At 52.9% G+C, this 17322-nt stretch overlaps 5 protein-coding genes across 5 annotated transcripts in view; 2 read left to right on the forward strand and 3 right to left on the reverse strand.

The window, feature by feature from the left end:
* Positions 1-937: 937 nt before the first annotated feature.
* Positions 938-3366, forward strand: triA (putative mRNA capping nucleoside-triphosphatase; the record flags this gene model as incomplete). Its single annotated transcript, XM_026746945.1, has 3 exons — positions 938-2623; positions 2690-3133; positions 3196-3366. The coding sequence occupies 3 exons, from the start codon at positions 938-940 to the stop codon at positions 3364-3366; spliced, it is 2301 nt and encodes a 766-aa protein (XP_026604425.1).
* A 4739-nt stretch (positions 3367-8105) lies between these two features.
* DSM5745_04930 (putative acyl-CoA dehydrogenase) lies at positions 8106-10003 on the reverse strand (the record flags this gene model as incomplete). The annotated part of the gene is made up of 5 exons (XM_026746946.1): positions 8106-8599; positions 8655-9396; positions 9464-9732; positions 9813-9824; positions 9889-10003. 5 exons carry the CDS (start codon positions 10001-10003, stop codon positions 8106-8108), a joined length of 1632 nt encoding a protein of 543 aa, XP_026604426.1.
* A 1025-nt stretch (positions 10004-11028) lies between these two features.
* Positions 11029-14699, reverse strand: DSM5745_04931 (proteasome regulatory particle base subunit RPN2; the record flags this gene model as incomplete). Its single annotated transcript, XM_026746947.1, has 5 exons — positions 11029-11361; positions 11422-13650; positions 13708-14231; positions 14303-14472; positions 14560-14699. 5 exons carry the CDS (start codon positions 14697-14699, stop codon positions 11029-11031), a joined length of 3396 nt encoding a protein of 1131 aa, XP_026604427.1.
* A 497-nt stretch (positions 14700-15196) lies between these two features.
* On the forward strand, positions 15197-16540 carry DSM5745_04932 (uncharacterized protein; the record flags this gene model as incomplete). Its single annotated transcript, XM_026746948.1, has 1 exon — positions 15197-16540. The coding sequence occupies one exon, from the start codon at positions 15197-15199 to the stop codon at positions 16538-16540; it is 1344 nt and encodes a 447-aa protein (XP_026604428.1).
* Positions 16541-16876: 336 nt separating this feature from the next.
* The window catches only part of DSM5745_04933 (putative GABA permease), a gene marked incomplete at both ends in the record, with an annotated part of 1815 nt that continues 1369 nt past the window's right edge, over positions 16877-17322 (reverse strand). The window contains one exon of the mRNA XM_026746949.1: positions 16877-17280. Coding sequence (XP_026604429.1) covers positions 16877-17280 — 404 coding nt within the window. The remainder of the gene's footprint in view (positions 17281-17322) is intronic.

Below are 17322 nucleotides of genomic sequence, written 5' to 3' on the forward strand. Positions count from 1 at the left end.
GAGTTAAGGCCAAATGGCGAGTGTCGATCCGGAGGATTTTAGAGACGGCGACGTTTCACGATTATTGGGGCGCTATCTGGCAGGGAATACCGGAGTAACCAGGAATCTCGACCACAAAATCACCACCCATGCCTCTAACAAGATCATCTGTTGGACCGGAACAGTCGAAATGTGATGGGTTACTGGCAATTGATAACCATTGACCTTTCAGCTGGAGCGGAATAACGGCAGCAACTTCCTCAGGCCTGATTGGGCATGCAGCGAGGCAGACCGGGCGGTGATGAATGCGGAAATGAAAAGTCGGCAGTTAGAGTGCACGTGATTTTTCTCTCACCGCCGGGCAGAAAACATCCAACTCCGACAGCGAAAAGCAACGCAGCATTCGTCATCGTCATTTTTGATGCTGTACAGCTTGTAGATGCCTCTTGCCTCTTATGCGATAGGATGTGATCCCTCCCGGCTGCTGTAGTGATACCCTGACTTGTTGCTTGTAGACCAGTAGTCGCCTTGGATGGCCAGCCTGTGCAGCAGCCTGTATGAGCTGGCGAAATATTTGGTCTCGTGCATCCAGAGCTGAATACAACACCATCTTCTCTATCTCAACCATCACAATTCATCTATCGTCATAGTCTGGGGAGATGACCAGCTGATCCCCTGGTCTTTGTTTCTATATTATATCCGCAAATTCTTATTCGTTCTTCTCTTTCATCTCAGCTTGCCTTCACCTTCGCCTCATCGCGGCCCCCTTTCATCCCCTAAATGTCTTCATCCTCATTGTCCTTCTCTTCGAATCCGACCCTCCGCCATTGATAGACTTCATCCGCCCATAATCCGTCCCAGGGTGTTGTGAAAGGGGGCGTGCTAGTGATTGCGCCGTCTCGAGTCCGCTCGATCTTTTCTGCTCGTTTTGCTCGAACTCAAAAAATCTCCAGTCGCCATGGATTTGCGCACGATTATGAACAGCGATGCCGCTGGCAACTCGCAACGTCCTCCATCACCCCCGTCGCACCGGTCACCGCCGCAACTTACTCGCAAGCCTTCTGAGCCAATCTATCCCTCACACGATCAAATTCCGTCGTCGTCATCCCCCTCGTCCTATCCTCCCGGGTATCCCAACGGGCCAGCGCAGCAACCCGCGCCGCTCCAGCGCTCCCAAACCTCTCCAGATAGAGCTCCGTCATACGGCTCACTACAATCGCCGTACCAGTACAACCCTGCCAGTGCACAATCTCAGCGCGGTCACAGTCCACCTATCCCGCCTTACGGCGCATCCGCTTCGCGTGACTCTTTCGCCGCGCCGGCAAACTACCCTCCGCAACATCATCCGTCGCACCAGCAATCGCCCATCGCTCCCCAGCGCTCCCAGTCCATCCAGTCTGTTCTCTCCCCTTATCCCCCCGCCTCGCTCTCATACCCGCGCAGAGAGAGCTCTCCCGCCGCGCCCCAACAACATTCGTATCCACCGCAACAATTTTCTCCCGCTGCAGCACAAGGATCGCTTCCTGGTACACCGCGAGGTTCAGCTGCCGCTGTCTATCATCATTCCACACCATCATCCGCGCGTCCTCACTCCTCTGGCCGTGACTCTCTCTCAAATCGCGCGTCAAGCCCATGGGTCGGACAAGATGTCCAAATGCACATGTCGCCGTCGGCAGTTCCGCGCTCCTCGCGGCAGGACTCGCGTACGTTCGACAATACTCCTCGACGTGCCTCGGTCATGTCTGAGAGGAGGGAATCGGATGAGAATGTGAGCCCAAAGACGGCCTTTCCTCCGGGGATCCGACGCGATAGCGTTACAAGTAGCGACCAGACGGCTTTATCGCAGCTCCACGATCAGGAAAATGGTATAAGCGCTCAAGGTGGCCGGCTATCTGACCGAAGCTCTCATTCCCAAAGCGCTTCCACTGCGCCAATCGCGTCACAGGTCAATAGTCCTCCATCTCAGGTGTTTATTCCGAATGATTCTCCTAGGGCGAAACAAATTCCGCCAAGGTCCTCAAAGACGAGCTCTATATCGGGATCGGTGCGCAATTCGAGTCCACAGCCTCCCAAAGCCAAGCGGAGACGGTACAATGAGCCGCCTATCTACGCGCGGAGATCAATTCGCACGAAGGGGCGGTGCCCAACAATCCCAAACCAGTTACCTCCTATCCCGAGACATTTGCGGAATTCATCACAGAACCCCTGGATGCTGCGTCAGCAAGTCGCCTTGCAAGCGCCTCCTGCTGCGAAGATCAAGCGAGAGGGTTCAGTTGTAGCTGGCCCCCCGCCCGCGCAACCGTCGCAGCCGTCGCAGCCGTCACAACCGTCACAACCATCCCAGCTCACACAGCCTTCTGAGCCGCCCAAGATGAAGAGCTTAGGACCTTGGGAACCATCTATTACTGGTCTCTTCCCGTATGAAGAAGTCACCAAGGTTGTCTGCGACTTTCTATTCCAGCATGTGGTCGCGGGTCCTGCCAGCGCAACAGCACAGAGCCAGGGCACGATGATCGAAGTCGAAGCAAAGTTGGGACATATAATAGATCTTGATCGCGGCGAGCGACTTCGTCTCCCAATAATGACTGAAAGTATTATCAGTAAAGATCGAGTCCGAACAAGCTTCGAGAGCAAAATGACATTGGTACGTGTCCCTCTATCCACACAAGCCATCCCGACTCCCTGATTCCATCGTATCTAACATGACCAGGCTCAACACCGAGCAATGAACAACTTCCTCAACGAAGCAGTCAAACGCTCCATGGTCAACCCAGGCCGAGAACAAATTGTCTACGCTCACAAAAAGGAACGAGACTCCTTCTACGAGGTCTCCCCGGCCGACCTACCCCCTATCATCCGCCAGAACCTCAACCCCCGCCACAAGCCCAAAGTCAGAGTCACCGTCGACCAACGAACAGGCGAAGTCCTCAACAAGATCGTCAAATGCCGAGTCGCGGACCTCGACGTCCTCAGCCCGGCAACTTGCGTCGATTGGCGCGTCAGCGTGAACCTGGAAATGAAGTATGACGGCGACATCTCGAATCTCCCTCCGGCTGATTTCGGGCGCGGGCGCGCGAGCGATCGAAATAAGGACCGCATGAGCTATAGGCATTTGGCGTACCAGGTGGACTTGACGCAGGTTGCTAGGTCTGAGGTAATTTTCCCATTTCTTTCTCCATCTGTTCGTCCCCGTTCTAACCGTTTTGTCCCTCTTAGCCATCCGCGAAAGGCGAGTTCGAGCACGAACTCGAAATCGAGGCCGCGGCCTCCGAACTTCAGAAACAGGGCCAGCTCGCAATATCCGGGGACCCGGACAACCAATACGAGGACCTAGTCAAGGGCCTTGTAGACAATATTCGCATTCTGGCGCGGGCGGTACCGCCGTGAAAACTGGGCGGGTTTCTCCTTCGTTCCTTCTTCGCCTATTTCCTATCTACTATTATCCTGATCTCCCGTTCTTAGCACCATTTTACGATATAGAGAAGATTCGATCTGTTTTGGTTGGCCTTCGTGTTCTTTTTTTTTTCTTTGCTCCTGCAGAACCTTCCAATGATCAGATGCGGAGAGGCTTATTCAAGTAAGTGGCGTGGTTTTTTGTTGAAAAGCAGTGCAGGGTGGCGGCCTGGAAGGAAGGCCTGATGATTCGAGCGGACTTTCCGCGGAGTCTCAAGTTTCTTATGTTTTATTTTCCCTCCTTCTTTTCCATGCTTGTCTTAATATATCTATACATACATGTTTCTATTTATCTACTAAAAGGAATGAAAAATTAGGGAGTTCGGAGGGGGGTTTGCTTGTTTACATCCGTTCGCCTCCTTGATATTTAAAGATAATTAATAAATATTTGGGTTCTGCTGGGTGTTTCATTAATGAATTTATACCGAACAGAATGGAGACTGTTATTGGAAAGCGGACGAGCGACACGACATCCGTCAGTCAAAACCGCTGTATTGAGTACTAGGTATCTCGTCTCTTCTATGTAGATGGTTCAATTGATGGATGATAATACACTGATATACTGTACGGTAGCTAATGACCAAGAAAAGAATATCGAAACGGAAGAGTAGGAACAAAATAGATATGCAATGCGCCGTTTTTGAATCGAATTAGACTCATTAGCACCCTTCGAGAAAAATCAAGGACTGGGCGTTCCCTCTTCATATCTCGGGCCGCCATCATCTCCATCACCGTACGGCCCAGCGCCTGGCGTAGCAGCAGACCCACCCATCGCCGGCGTCGGCGCATCATATGGACGACTGTCGTCGCCGAACCCAGCGGGCGTGGGCGCATTGTAAGCCCCCGGTGTTGGCGCGCTATCGGCCCAAGCTCCGGGTGTGGGCGCTGAGAGGCCAGGTGTAGGGGCGCCACCGTACGCTCCAGGTGTTGGTGCTGAGTATGTTGCCCCGGGGGTGGGAGCGTCGTAGGCTTTGTTGTCGTTCCTGCTAGTTGTACCGCTTGCTGACCAGGCCGGGGTGCGGCTGCCGGATGCTGCGCCCCAGGCGGGAGTGCGGGATCCAGCGGCGAAGGCGTCGAAATCACTGGAGCCGGAACCGGAGCCGAAGCCACCGCCGTAGGGGGTTCGAGCTCCCGCATTCCAGGCAGGTGTGCGTGAGCCCGCGCCGCCGTAGGCTGTGCGGCTGCCGTCGTAGGGATTTGATGTTCGTGAGCCGTCGGCTTTCCAGGCGGGCGTGCGAGATCCAAGACCGCCACCACCCCAAGCAGGCGTTCTTGATGACATTGCCCCACCCCAGGCAGGTGTCCTTGAGGAATCAGCTGCTGCCATTGGAGTACGGCCGCCGTGCCATCCTGATGAGGGACCGGCGGAGCCTTGAGGGACCCGAGGTCCTCCTCCTCCCCTACCGCGTCCCATCTCGATTGTTTGGCCAGTAATGGGATCCTTGACAACAAGAAGTTCTTTGGGGATGGTAACAATCTTGTTCTTTGAATGAAGTTCAACTCGGGCTTGAACATCAGTCGCGTCTTTGACAATACCAAGGAGACCCTTCATAGGTCCCTTCCTGACTAACACCGTCTTGCCAATAAGGCGATCCCGGCCGAAGCTCTTTTGCGGAGGGGGCGCCATCATGCCACCCGGAGCACCGTTCCTCATAAGAGCCGGGTTCATCTTTGAGAGATCGGGACCTGTAGATCTGCCTCCTTTCGCGGATACTGTCACGATGTTGGTGGTACGCACGACGACTATACCTGAGTTCTCGGCCTGCGCCTTGTTGTGGATGAACAGGAATGAGCGATGGATATGGAGGATGACACCGCTCCGTTGGTCGCCATAGACTTCTCGAACGGTATCTCCATGACGAATCTCAGCTCCATTCCTGTCGGTGGCCACGGCGTCTCGTCGCGGTGTAATTTTGTTGGTGACTTGAGAAGGGAGGATAGTACGGATGGAACCGTTCTGGTCCAAAACTCGTAATGATTCACGATCAACCTTGACAATGCAAGCAACAGTGGCGGCACTTCGAAATGTTAGTAAGGAACTGAATATGTCAGGATAGGAACTCACTCTAGTTGTACGAGATCGTGAACATCGAACATGCCAAGTTTTCCGTCAACACCTGTCTCGGCGGACAGGCGAAGGTCTTTGCTGAAAACAGTAATCTCCTGCATGCTCATGTCGCTCAAGAGGGTAACTGTGTCGTCTCTAACTTGAACAACCATACCCAACTCGTCTTGGTAACGGCTCCCGCCGATGACTTTGACGTGATCACCTTCCCTGAACCGCTTGCGAAGGGTTTTGACAGGAGCTTCAATTGTCTGACCGGCCAGCTCGCCTTGAGTAACCAGGATAGTTACGATATCTCCACGAGTGGAACTAGTGCGACCGACAAGACCTTGTTGTTCGCCCTTAAACACCTCCACGGGGTCTCCAGGAAGATATGACTCCTCGGCGGTAGAATTCTTGAGTGTTTCTGCAAGAGAAGCAAGGTCGAGGTTAGAGGTGCCGTTCTCGGAGTCTCGAGCAAACATGGTAACCTCCTCAAGTCGTGGGTTGACGTTCTTCGTGATCAAGTGCTGCACTTTCATATCCTTGATTAGGAAACCATCGATATAGGTCTCACCAAGATAGTTCCATGACTTGGCACCCAAACCAGCCGTAGCAGTGAGGTACTTGCTGTGCTTCTTCTTCGCCTCAGCCTCGCTAAACAACCGCTGTGGAGGACGTGCAACAGCGGGGTTGGCGCCAGGCCGTTTCCTCTTAGGGTCGACGATAGGAGCGCCCGAGTCCTCGTTCATACCATAGTCTAGACGAGGAACCAAGCGGACAGTCACAGCCAAACCGTTCGTCTCCACCTCCTCGATCTGAGCAAGATCGTTGACATACTTTCCCCGCTTGATTCGAACCCACCCGCCAGGGTTAAGCTCTTCAGACTTTTGCAYTCTCAGAAGATCCGGCATTTCCCTGACAGGAACCAGAATCATCTTCGTCCTTGGGTAAACGTTCGCCATGTCCTGTAGAGCGTCCATGACATCGGCTTGTCTCCGCGCTTCGACATAGATGTAGCCACTCATCGCACCCCCACGCTCAAAAGCTGAGATGATCTTGATCGCGTTCCGGGAACCCGGTGGTCGGTCTTCGATGCGTTTCTGGATAGAGAAGACAACTTCACGCTCCTTGCCGGCCTTGCACCGGACACCCCAGATGCTAGGGTCATCGACACTAGGGAGCAGCAGTCGCTTGGGAACAATGACGGCGTCTGTGGCAGCGGCGCGATTCCGTCCGTAACGCTCCTTGAGCAACTGTGCCTGTTTCTCCGCGTCCAAAGTAGACGCCAGCTCACGCTCTCGGTCGAGTCGACGATGTTGACGGTCATCCGTTTCAGCACCGGCGGGCAACACATCATCTGGGTGTGTCTCCAGACCATACCCTTCTTCCTCCTCTTCTTCTTCGACCTCATCCTCCTCCTCGTCTACGCCGGCTTCGTAATCAATGAAGGGGTTAAGCGCTCCGCCACCCTGTCCCCTTCTTCGTTTCCGTCGCCCATGCTGCAAGACGAAAAGACCATTATTAGCGATTGTCCGAGCGGTTAGAGGCAGAATTTGGGATTGCCCACCGAAACATCTTCATCATCTTCATCCTCCTCCTCTTCCTCCTCTTCATCATCATCGTCCCCTTGTCCTTCGCCGCCTTCCTCGTTTTCCTCGTCGTCCTCCTCGCCACCCTCGTTCTCATCGTCACTTCGATTTCGGGCGTCGGAGTCACGTTCACGCTTTCTAGCCTTGTTGTCCCGTTCATCAGCTTGACACACCCAGAGCAGTGGACGAGTTGGCATCACAAACCTGGCCCTGATTCACATCCTCGTTATCCGAATCGTCAACAGGCGCGGGGTTGAAGTCATCATCTTCCTCGTCGGATCCGAAGTCCTGATCCATCACGTTCCGGGACATTTTCGCGTCAAGAGTTTGAGATTGGGGAGCGTTGGCCGCTGAAAGTCGACGGACTCCGCGAAACGATCACGGAGAGCTCGCTGTAATGAGGAAAGGACGAAAGCGTCGCCCACAGTAACGGGTCGTGGCCGGCTTTCAAGAGATCAAAAGATAGTCCGTCAAGATGAGGTGTTCTAGCGACCGTGGTTTCTTTGTACAGTTGGAGGCTTGTTCTCGTTCGGTCCTGCGCCGACTCCGCGCTGGTAGGTTTCGGGGTATGAAAGAAAGATTCGATTCAGCTTGATTCGAGGGGAAGGTGAGCGATAAATAAAAGACGCCCCAAAACCGGATAAACAGCTGTTCCTCTCCCAAGAACAGACAGACAGTGAAGGAGATGTGTGGAGTGTGGGAGTTGGAAGCTTTCAGGACTTAAGGCGAGTTTCACTGAGAACAGCACTGCGCGTTTGGTTCTCGTGCCTCACCGAATGGATTTTCTACTGGCGCAAAGCGTCCGATCTCACCAAGTCCATTTCTTGGCACCATTTCCACAAATCGAACAGCAACGTCTTCAAAGCCACTCTTATACATATTTTAGATAAATAAGGAATTAGAGGACTCAATTCTCGGGCGTGGCTTAGTTGGAAAAAGTATATTTCAAATAATGTACATCCGAAATCCAAAAAGTCTTTACTTACCTACCAGAGAACAAGGCACAAAGTATCCAAGAACAAGAACCATGCACAACCTTACAGCTTCATCCCAAACATTTGATGCACACGCAAACTCTGCCGCATACTCAAATCCAGCATGATCTCCTCACTGCCACCGGGAATCGCATAAGCGCGCACATCACGGTACAGCCGCTCAATCTTCCCGCCTTGACCACCACGGCTGTAACTCAAGCCACCAAAGATCTGACTAGCTTCGCGCGCGCAGTACTCAAAAGTCGTTGTTGACTGGGCCTTGAGACCGGCAATAGCACCGCCAAGCTTCAGCATCGCCTCTGTCTCATCCATCGATTGGCACTGGAAAATGATGTTCTCGAGCCAGTTGTAGCTCGCTTCGATCTGGCGGGCCATGTGGGCGAGTTTCATGCGGATGACGGGGTGGTTGACGAGCTTCTGGCCGAATGTCTTGCGCTTGTGAGCGTATTTCATGGACTCTTCGTAGCAGACGCGCGAGAAGCGGAGGCATTGGATGATGATGCCGATTCGCTCGTGGTTGAAGTTGGTCATGATGACTGGTAACGGGTCAGTATTCATGTGGCTATGGAAGTGGGATGTGGTTAGGCTTACCCTTGAATCCCTGGTTCTCCTTGCCGATGAGGTTCTCCACGGGAACCTTGACGTCCTCGAATGTCACGTATGTTGTTCCACTGCTCCAGACACCCTGGCAGTCCATGCGCCTGGTGCTAACGCCACCGGCCTCTCTCTCGATAAGAAGAACAGAAAGCCCGTTCATACCAGGCCCGCCAGTGCGAACCGCAGTCGTGAAATAATCAGACCAAATACCGTTCGTAATCCACTTCTTCTCACCATTGACGATATAGTGCTTGCCATCTTCAGAGAGCTTCGCCTCACAGGTAAGGTTGGCAACATCGCTACCAGCATCCGGCTCGGTAATAGCAAGACAGATGCGCTTATCACCCGCCAGGATACCAGGCAAGATGCGGTCCACAAGCGCCTTCTTGCCGTACTTCACCAGCGGGGGACATCCGATCCCATAACCACCAAGCAAGTTCCAAACAAGACCACCACTACCGGCGCGGGAGAGCTCATCTGTCAGAAGCATCTCATGGAAAAGATCCCAGTTTTCAGGCGCAACAGATTGCACACGGTGCTTGGTGTATTCGACGGGGTACTTGACACCCAGTAAACCAGCGAGATACCCGCGCTCGCCCATCTGCTTGTAGATCTTGCCCGGAACCTCCTTGGCCTCATCCCACTCCGTCACATACGGTTCAATCTCCTTCTCAACCCATTCCCGCACCTCCGCGCGGAGCGCTGCATGAGTCTGATTGAAGTAGGGCGAGTGGTACTAAAGCGCAGTCAGCTATCACCCGATCCAGGTTCACACAATAGTAAATAGAAGAGAATAAACCCACCCCTTGGTACCATGACGGATCCGCAAACGGGATCAAATCACCATATGGCTCCTGAGGCTCTGACGATTTCGCAGCCGTAACATCAACGGGCTTTGCAGCCTGCTGCTTCTTGGGTGCTTCCGCAGCCGGGGCGGGAGCCGGAGCTTCAGCGGCCTTCTTAGAGTCCAACGATCCGATCTGCAATTGCGGCTTGTATTTCTTCAAGATACCCTCATTGTGGTATTTCCAGAATTGTTTCGAGGCGTCCTTCCCGGCGACTCTTGTGAGGACTAGATAAGTGGACAGTCAGTACTGCTCAAGTCATTCGGTAGCTGGTGGTTGGCGCATTCCGGGAGCTGTTCCGACGTACTCTTCTTTCCACCTATCCGAGCAATAATGTTAGTTTCACATGCAGAACGGGAGTATCGTGCCTCAAGCAAACGCACCTGGGTGTTCGTCTTGGAATTTAGTCAGGTCATATACGTCTTCATCGACAATAATCCAGAGACTGTCTGACTTGTTGTTCTTGGCAACGTCGTCTTTGCTAAATGTTTTGGCCATGGCGACGGATGAGAGTCCCAGCTCGCAAAGCAAGAAAATATACGGTAGGATGCAACTGAGGTCTCCGGCTACTTAGGTAGATTGAACAAGCCGGAACGTAGTAGGGTAGCAAGTATGGAGAAGAGTAAACCTGGGGTAAGAGGAAAATCGGAGGTAGAGGCGCTGGAGGAACGCTTTGTTATAAGAACGAACCAGGGTCTTCCTGAGGACCTGAGGGCAGAACCAAGGTGGATACTGGATAACGGTCTCGGACAAGAGACCAAAAAGAGATCGGTGAATGATGTTTGCTACAAGTTGGAAATGCTGAATATCCCTCGGTGATTTACCTATGATATGCGCTGGTACGGGGTACGGGGTACGGATACCTACGCCCCTTCACATGTCGGTCAGCTTCCTGCAGTACATACGGCGTAGTCCTCTAGGTATGATGCGGCTGTGACCTCCCTGTCTCATTTGTGCACAAAGTCCGCCTCCAATATTGCTGCTCTACCCCAAGCTATAAGCAGCGCCGGCACTTTTCTGAACCTCACGTGTCGGTTCGCCTCGGCCAGCTGATGCTGCTAAACAATCCCTTGTCTTTGATTGGTTCTGACAGCTTCTTCATGCGTCATCCCGACATCCACGTTGCTGCGCATTTTGGGGAAATACCGAGGCTCAATACTGCCACGTGACCCATGATCTCAAGAGTCGAGTCGACCTGAGCCTGTGTGCTTTGGCATGTGAACATTTATGCTTCGGTTCTTCATGTCGCATCACCTGCCGACGGGGGTAAGCTATCCCAGAGCCTAATCGGACATCAGCCGATGGAGATCGAAACAGCCTCCGATCTGGGGACCGCCCGATTGGCTCCGGCGCTTCCATGTGAGACTTGTACAGTTAAACTAGGCACGAAGTATGAAGCTGTGGTTATATGCAGTAAACATTCCAAGATGCTATGCAGTATCTAGCTGCCGTCACCCGAGACATAGATTTATATTAATCTAGTAATACATCATGCGCCCATATTGCACATCAACCACCGTTCTTTACTCCTCTCCTTCACCATCACTGATGTACTCGAACTCATCAGGGACAGGAGCTTCCTCTCCATCGTCATCTTCATCCACAGCTGTCAGCACTCCGGCCGCAGCAGAAGCTCCTGACGCGCCGAGGGGGTTCTCTGGACGACGCGGGGTGCTGAAGAGTCGGCTGGGGTCCGCAAACTCCGCGAGGCGGGATTGTAAGTCTGCCGGGACGGCATCTGCTGCAGGCGCAGGCGCAGGCGCAGGCTGCTTGGTCTCCTTACTAGCCTTCAGCTCGATGACGTCTCGAGGCTCTTCAGGCGTCTTGTCCAAAACAACAACAACGCCACCGGTAGGCTATAATGATACGTTAGTTACCAAGTCCTTTTGTCCGGAATTTGGGATGCAGATACGTACCCTCTTTACAGGCTCATACCGCGGGTCGGGGAATGTGAGGTATTTGAGTTGGGCAAGAAGAACTCGGGACATGTTCTCGAGCTCGTACCCAACCTTTTCACGCTCAGTCTTCTTCTTTTGGCCCTCAACAGCCTCCTTCTCACCCTCCTTCACCTCTTCGTCGCCCTTATCCTCATCGGTATCCATCTTCTCGGGCAGCTGATCTGCCACCTTGGGAGTTGTAGGGGTTTGGTCGATATCCATGCTCTCTCGCCTGTGCTGCTTCTCACGTCGCAGTGCACGTCGTTTAGCCTGAGCAGTCGTGGAAAGAACAGCAGTCTTGACCTTCTCCGGAGCCTCCTCAGCCTTGACTTGTTGCTCAGGAGGGTAATCGAAGAGGCTAGGTCTCGTGTTGCTGTGGAACTTGAAGAAAGGCACCTCGAGCTTCTGGTCCACACCGATCACGGAGGTCGGTGTGAAACTCAACGAAAGGAAATGGGTGAGAGGGAACCAGTACCAGTATTGGAGGAAGACCGCAGCGCCGACGATTCCTGGCATGTTGAGGTTTCCTGTCTGTGTCTGTAGACTGATCGTGCAGTTACGGCCGCCGGCATCGATGATACCAAGAGCAATTGCACAGCCGAACTTGGCCATGGCATCCTCATGCCTGTCACTAACCATCTTCATCATAGTCTTACGCAGTGAGCTGACCCGAGGGTTCATACTCTCATTTTGCTGCACCAACACCATAGCCAGAGCAATCAGAGCTCCCTGTCGAACGAAATCGGTGGAGTCCTTCAGCATCGGCTCAAGGAGATCAATCGCCTCATCAAGGCCAGTGCCAGCACATGAAATACCAAGAGCCATCGCCGCACCGTATCTAACGTGGGGGTTGTAGGACTCAGACAGCAGTTCGACCATGCGAGGCACGCTTTGGTGCTTTCTGAACAGGATGAAACCCAAGCTCAGAACAGCGACACGTCGGACGTCGTCATTTACGTCGCTAACAGCAACGTGAAGCAACTTGCGAACAGCCTTGTTGCTGCTGGTCCCGCAGTACGCGAGAGCGATGGTCATGATACCTCCGTAGCGAAGAGTTGGATCGGGGTCGCCAAGGAGACCGTTGATCAACTCATCAGCGGCCTCCTGTCGGCCGTACATGATCAGGGCCATTCCCATAGCTAGACCACGAACGATCTTCTCGTGTTGCGTATCATGAGCATACTGGATCATGTCCTCGAGCACCTTCATGTTACCCGTTCCCAGCATGACTAGACCCATGGCAAGACCCACGGCTTCACCATTGAGGGCAGAATCGGTGTAGAGAACATTTCGTAGATCTTCGTAGATACCCTCATCCCCGGTCGCCATGCCTGCCACACCGAGACCTAGCGCACCACCGTGTTGAATCACCTCCTCCGTAGCTTTCTTGAACTGATCGCGGATGTAATCAACAGCCATTCCGCCGTGGTTGGCGTAGATCAAACCAAGTGCGTACAAGGAACCACCCTGACTGTAAAGAGAGCCAGTGTTACCGACACCATCGATGCTGTTCTCCTTGGGAAGGTAGGGCTGCAGAAGTCTCTGTCCCTGGCTCAAGTTGCCACGGTGGATGACACCTAGAGCAGCCGTCGCAGTGAATTTGGACCAGTTGACCGCTTTTCCTAGCCACTCCAGGTTATCACGGAAGAACTTATCCTGTGCCGTTCCCGCGTACATGAAACCGTTCGAAATCGTTATAGCCGAGTGGAAGATGGAGTTGCGAGCTTCCAGAGTATCCCGGAGCTTGTTTAAGATAGCTATATCCACTCTGCTGTTCCGGTGCAGGAACTCCATGTTCAATTGAATGGTCTTGATACCGTCGAGGATATCGAGGATATTCTTGAACGCGGTGCGAGCCTCGGGCGTCAGCTTCGAATCATTGTTGGCACCGATAGATGAGGATTGGTTGTCCAACAGCGCATCGGACTCTTTCGGCTCCTCTTCTTCTTTAGCCTTGGCCTCCTCCTCCGGAACGAGTTCGGAGATTTCCTGGTGGACTTTCTGAAGAAATTCCTGGGTGCTATTGTCGTAAAGGTCAAAAGAGATCTGGTAGGCGACCGCAAGTGACCGAGCATCTCCCTTCTCAACCAATTGGCGAAGAATGACGGAAGCCATCGAATGTTCATTGAGGTATACAACGCATTTGGCGATCGCAAAGTAATCTGGCGAAGGAATCTCGTTGAGCAGGTCAAGAATGAGTTTCAGGATCTAGAGAAAAGCATCAGTCAGATAAGGTTTTGAAGAACGGGGAGGACTGCGCCATACCTCATTGCGGAAACCTCGCTCTTGAACAACACCCATGCAAATGTCCAACACGTATTCCATCAACTCCTCGCTCGCCCGGGATTCGCCGTTCTGCTGCTTTTCGTCCTCGCTAGCACGCATGATGGCTGTTCGAAGAACCTCCAGGTTTTTGGCTTCAATAGCAATACCAATGACCTGGCGATACCGTTTCTGAAGGAAACATTGCTCGAACAAAGATTCAATGACGGTTTTCAACTGGCCTTGAACACCTCGTTTGAGGACGAGCGGAGTTTCGGCATCCTTCAAGCCGGTCTCCTCGGCGCCAGAATGAGCGCCGTCCACTCCAGTAACTTCCTGCCGAGACAACAACGACTTTGATGGCAGAGCCGACTGTGAGAACGGGGTGATCGGGGAGGTGAGGCTGGCGGAGGTGCTGCTAGCACCTTCAACGGAGGTAGGAAACGCGGTGTTCAGGTTTGTGGGTTGATCGCCTGCGGCTGGTCGTTGGGAGGTTGACAGCGAAATGAACGTATCGACGCACTTGGCTAAATTACGGCTTTGTGAGAAATGCGCCCGGTGACCAAGTTGGGGGGGGAACGGGGTTCAGGGTACAAACCGATGATAGTCTCCTCAAATTCGCCACCATTGTTCAGGTTAAACAGCTTTCCAGCGCCCAAAGCAAATACCATGCTCTCGTTGTATTCTTGGAGGTGGTAGTAGACCTTGGCGGCAACCAGGGCGGCGAGTTCGCGTTCGGGGAAGTCTTCATCTTCGTACAGCGCCTCTCTGAGCATCAGGTGGTTAGCATGATAAACATTATCGCATATCCACCGAGTGCAATGGAAGGAGATGGGGAGAGCTGATAAAACAAACATTTGCGGAATAGAGTCAACCACTTCCGTCCAAAGAAGGTCGATCTGAGAGTCTAGTGTCTGCAAAGCAAACACCTTGAGCTCTGAGTCTGGCTCGGAGAGGAAGCCAACAAGGCCTGCAGCCGAAGCAAGCCCAACCATCCTGATGAACAGTTCGGTGCACCAGTAGTTGAGAGATGATGACAGCGCTCGCTAGAGGAGGCGATAGCTTCTACGGAGCTTCGGGCGGACGGGTCGGAGGTCAGGTAATAGCGAAAGAAAAACCTTCGACAGTGCAGAAACAAGCGACGAAAGTACGACAAGCAAAGATGTAAAGGTGAGGAATACAGGAGGAAACTGGAGATGTGAAGTGCAGAGGCAAGCACACGTCAACGGATGGTAGGCTGATGGAAGCTGTCGGAAAGGTTCCCGTGGTTCCTGCAGCCCGCCCTAGAACTGTCACGTGCCCGGCCACAGCCGCGTGATGGGAAGCCGCATGTGAGCTCTCAACAACAAGGGAGACGAAGAATGCCAAAGTGTCTTTAAAATGTTCCTCCCGGACGCTCTCTGCTTTCAATAGAAGAACACATTGCAACGGTCATTTCTTTCAAGCGCATTTCTCTGGCTTACACCATAAAATGTCGGTTATATTCTCAAACATGAGCCACAGTTTAGTGCCCTTGCCTCTTAGAACAACTACACATCATCAGGACCCTCTGCTACATGTCGAGCGGCAAGCGAAGCATATACAGCGTAATCTGCAGCTTCTTATAGACGCCCAAGGCGAGGGACTGCTAGCTGGCCTTGGAGGCCAACAACCGGAGGCAAGTGTGCTTGAAGACCATGCGTCTTCTTCTCAGTCACAGCTTCATAGTCCCCAGGGAGCTTCGACAGTGCCTGTTCGACAACCGCGGCAAAAAAAGATTGGCTTGCGCGCGGCACGAGAGGGCATTTTTACGTCCATGCAGGACTTGATGCGACTGCGGGAGGAGGAACTTGAAATACTTGCCTCTAGGCAGGAGGACATGAGCCATGGTTTAACGGAGATTGAAACATTCACAACCAAACGATGTGGACTAGAGAACATCATAGCAGCCATCAACGACACTAGGGAGACTCGGCTATCCAGGGAATTGAGAGACGAGAGATCCAGGCTCGAGGTTGAGATACATGAGTTGGAGAATAAGCTGGCGCAAATGAAGGCAAGGCACCGGCACGTCGTTGACGAACTGGCCCAGGTCGAAAATTCCGTTGATGCTAAATTATCGTCATACAAGGCGTCTCTATCTCTTCTCGAGACCGATGTCCGAAGGTTTCTCGCAAGTCCTCCGGTCAAGCCATCCGCAAACGGCACTTCCCAAGAGAACTTTTACTCGCTAAAGCCAAGTCGGCGGACGCTTGAGATGGCCCAAGAGCATTGGCAGAGGGAACAGTCTGATTTGCAACACAGGCAAGAGGAAGTTGATGCCGAGATCGAGGCACTTGAAGAGGGCTGTGTTGTATGGAAACGGGTGGTTGGAGATATATCAGGGTTCGAAAAGCGCCTGCGGGCCAACATGCGCCGTTCAATGCAAGTCGAAGAGCAGTCGTCAAAAGGCAAGGAGGCGGTGCGCAGCCAAGATGACCCAGTACAGCTCATTATAGAGGATCTGGAACAGACGACAAATCTTGTAGAAGGACAGCTGGACTACGCGCAGAGCAGAGATTGGAAGCTCCTGGTTTGCTGCATCTCAGCAGAACTGGAAGCACTACGCGAGGCTCGGGAAATTCTCTCAGACATTTTCCACGTCGCAGAGGTTGAAACCAACCCGTCTGCCGCCAGGGACTTGGAGGAGCCACACAAGAATGCAGACAACAATTCCCAGACTGATCCTCTTGGAATTGATAACCCCGAGCCTCCAGCTGACCTGCTACGAGATGTAAACAGCCATTCGCATGACGATGCGAAATCGGAGAGTGAGTATGACGAACCGGACCCGGCTTGGTTGCTACCAGAAACTTGATATAACTGCGGTCATACATGCCATCACTAGTCGCCTCACCTTTCTATGGCATGTTCGCATGTTTGTGTAGATTATCTTCTACCCGGGAGCGAGTCCCATACGATGTATATACTTAGACAGGATAAGATACGGTGCGAGTTTCAAGACGCAGCCCACAGCCTGTATCAAGGGCAGATATATCCATATTCTTACAACTGACCTTCTCCATCCATATCATCGAGCATGGGCAAATTCACAATCTTATTCCCATTAATCTAGACACATTTTATCATAATGAGCGTAAAAGGTGCCGAACTCTAGCCAAGGTCGAATCTATATTGTTCCATTATATATTTCCTAAACATCCCCCTTGACCCTCGAACCATCCCCCCTCTCAGCACCCTTCTTCCCACCAGCCACCCCTTGGACTCCGCCCCCTGTCTCACCCTCACTAACCCCAAGCCCCTCCACCGGCCCCGTAAACCTTTTCCTCGCCGTCAAGCACCACGTCGCAACAGCAACAAGCGCAATAACGCCAATAGCCGCACTGGTATAGTTCATATTCACATCGTTAACCGGCGCCTCAGACGGGAAATTGAACGTGACGAATGCGAAGAGCAGGAAGAGCAGTCCCAGTGCGTTTAGGGAGAGTGAGAGTGGCAGGTTCAGCGAGAAGGGCCCGCTGAATTGCGAAGAGGAGATTCTGTGCGAGGTTGTGTATCCCAGGAGTCGGGAGAGGAGCGGGAGCGCGTAGGATATGTCTTTGGATCTGGGTCAGTTTGGTTTTCCTTTTTTTTGGGGGG

The sequence above is a fragment of the Aspergillus mulundensis genome (assembly GCF_003369625.1).
Source record: "Aspergillus mulundensis strain DSM 5745 chromosome Unknown scaffold_4, whole genome shotgun sequence".
NCBI classification, from domain to species: Eukaryota; Fungi; Ascomycota; class Eurotiomycetes; order Eurotiales; family Aspergillaceae; genus Aspergillus; species Aspergillus mulundensis.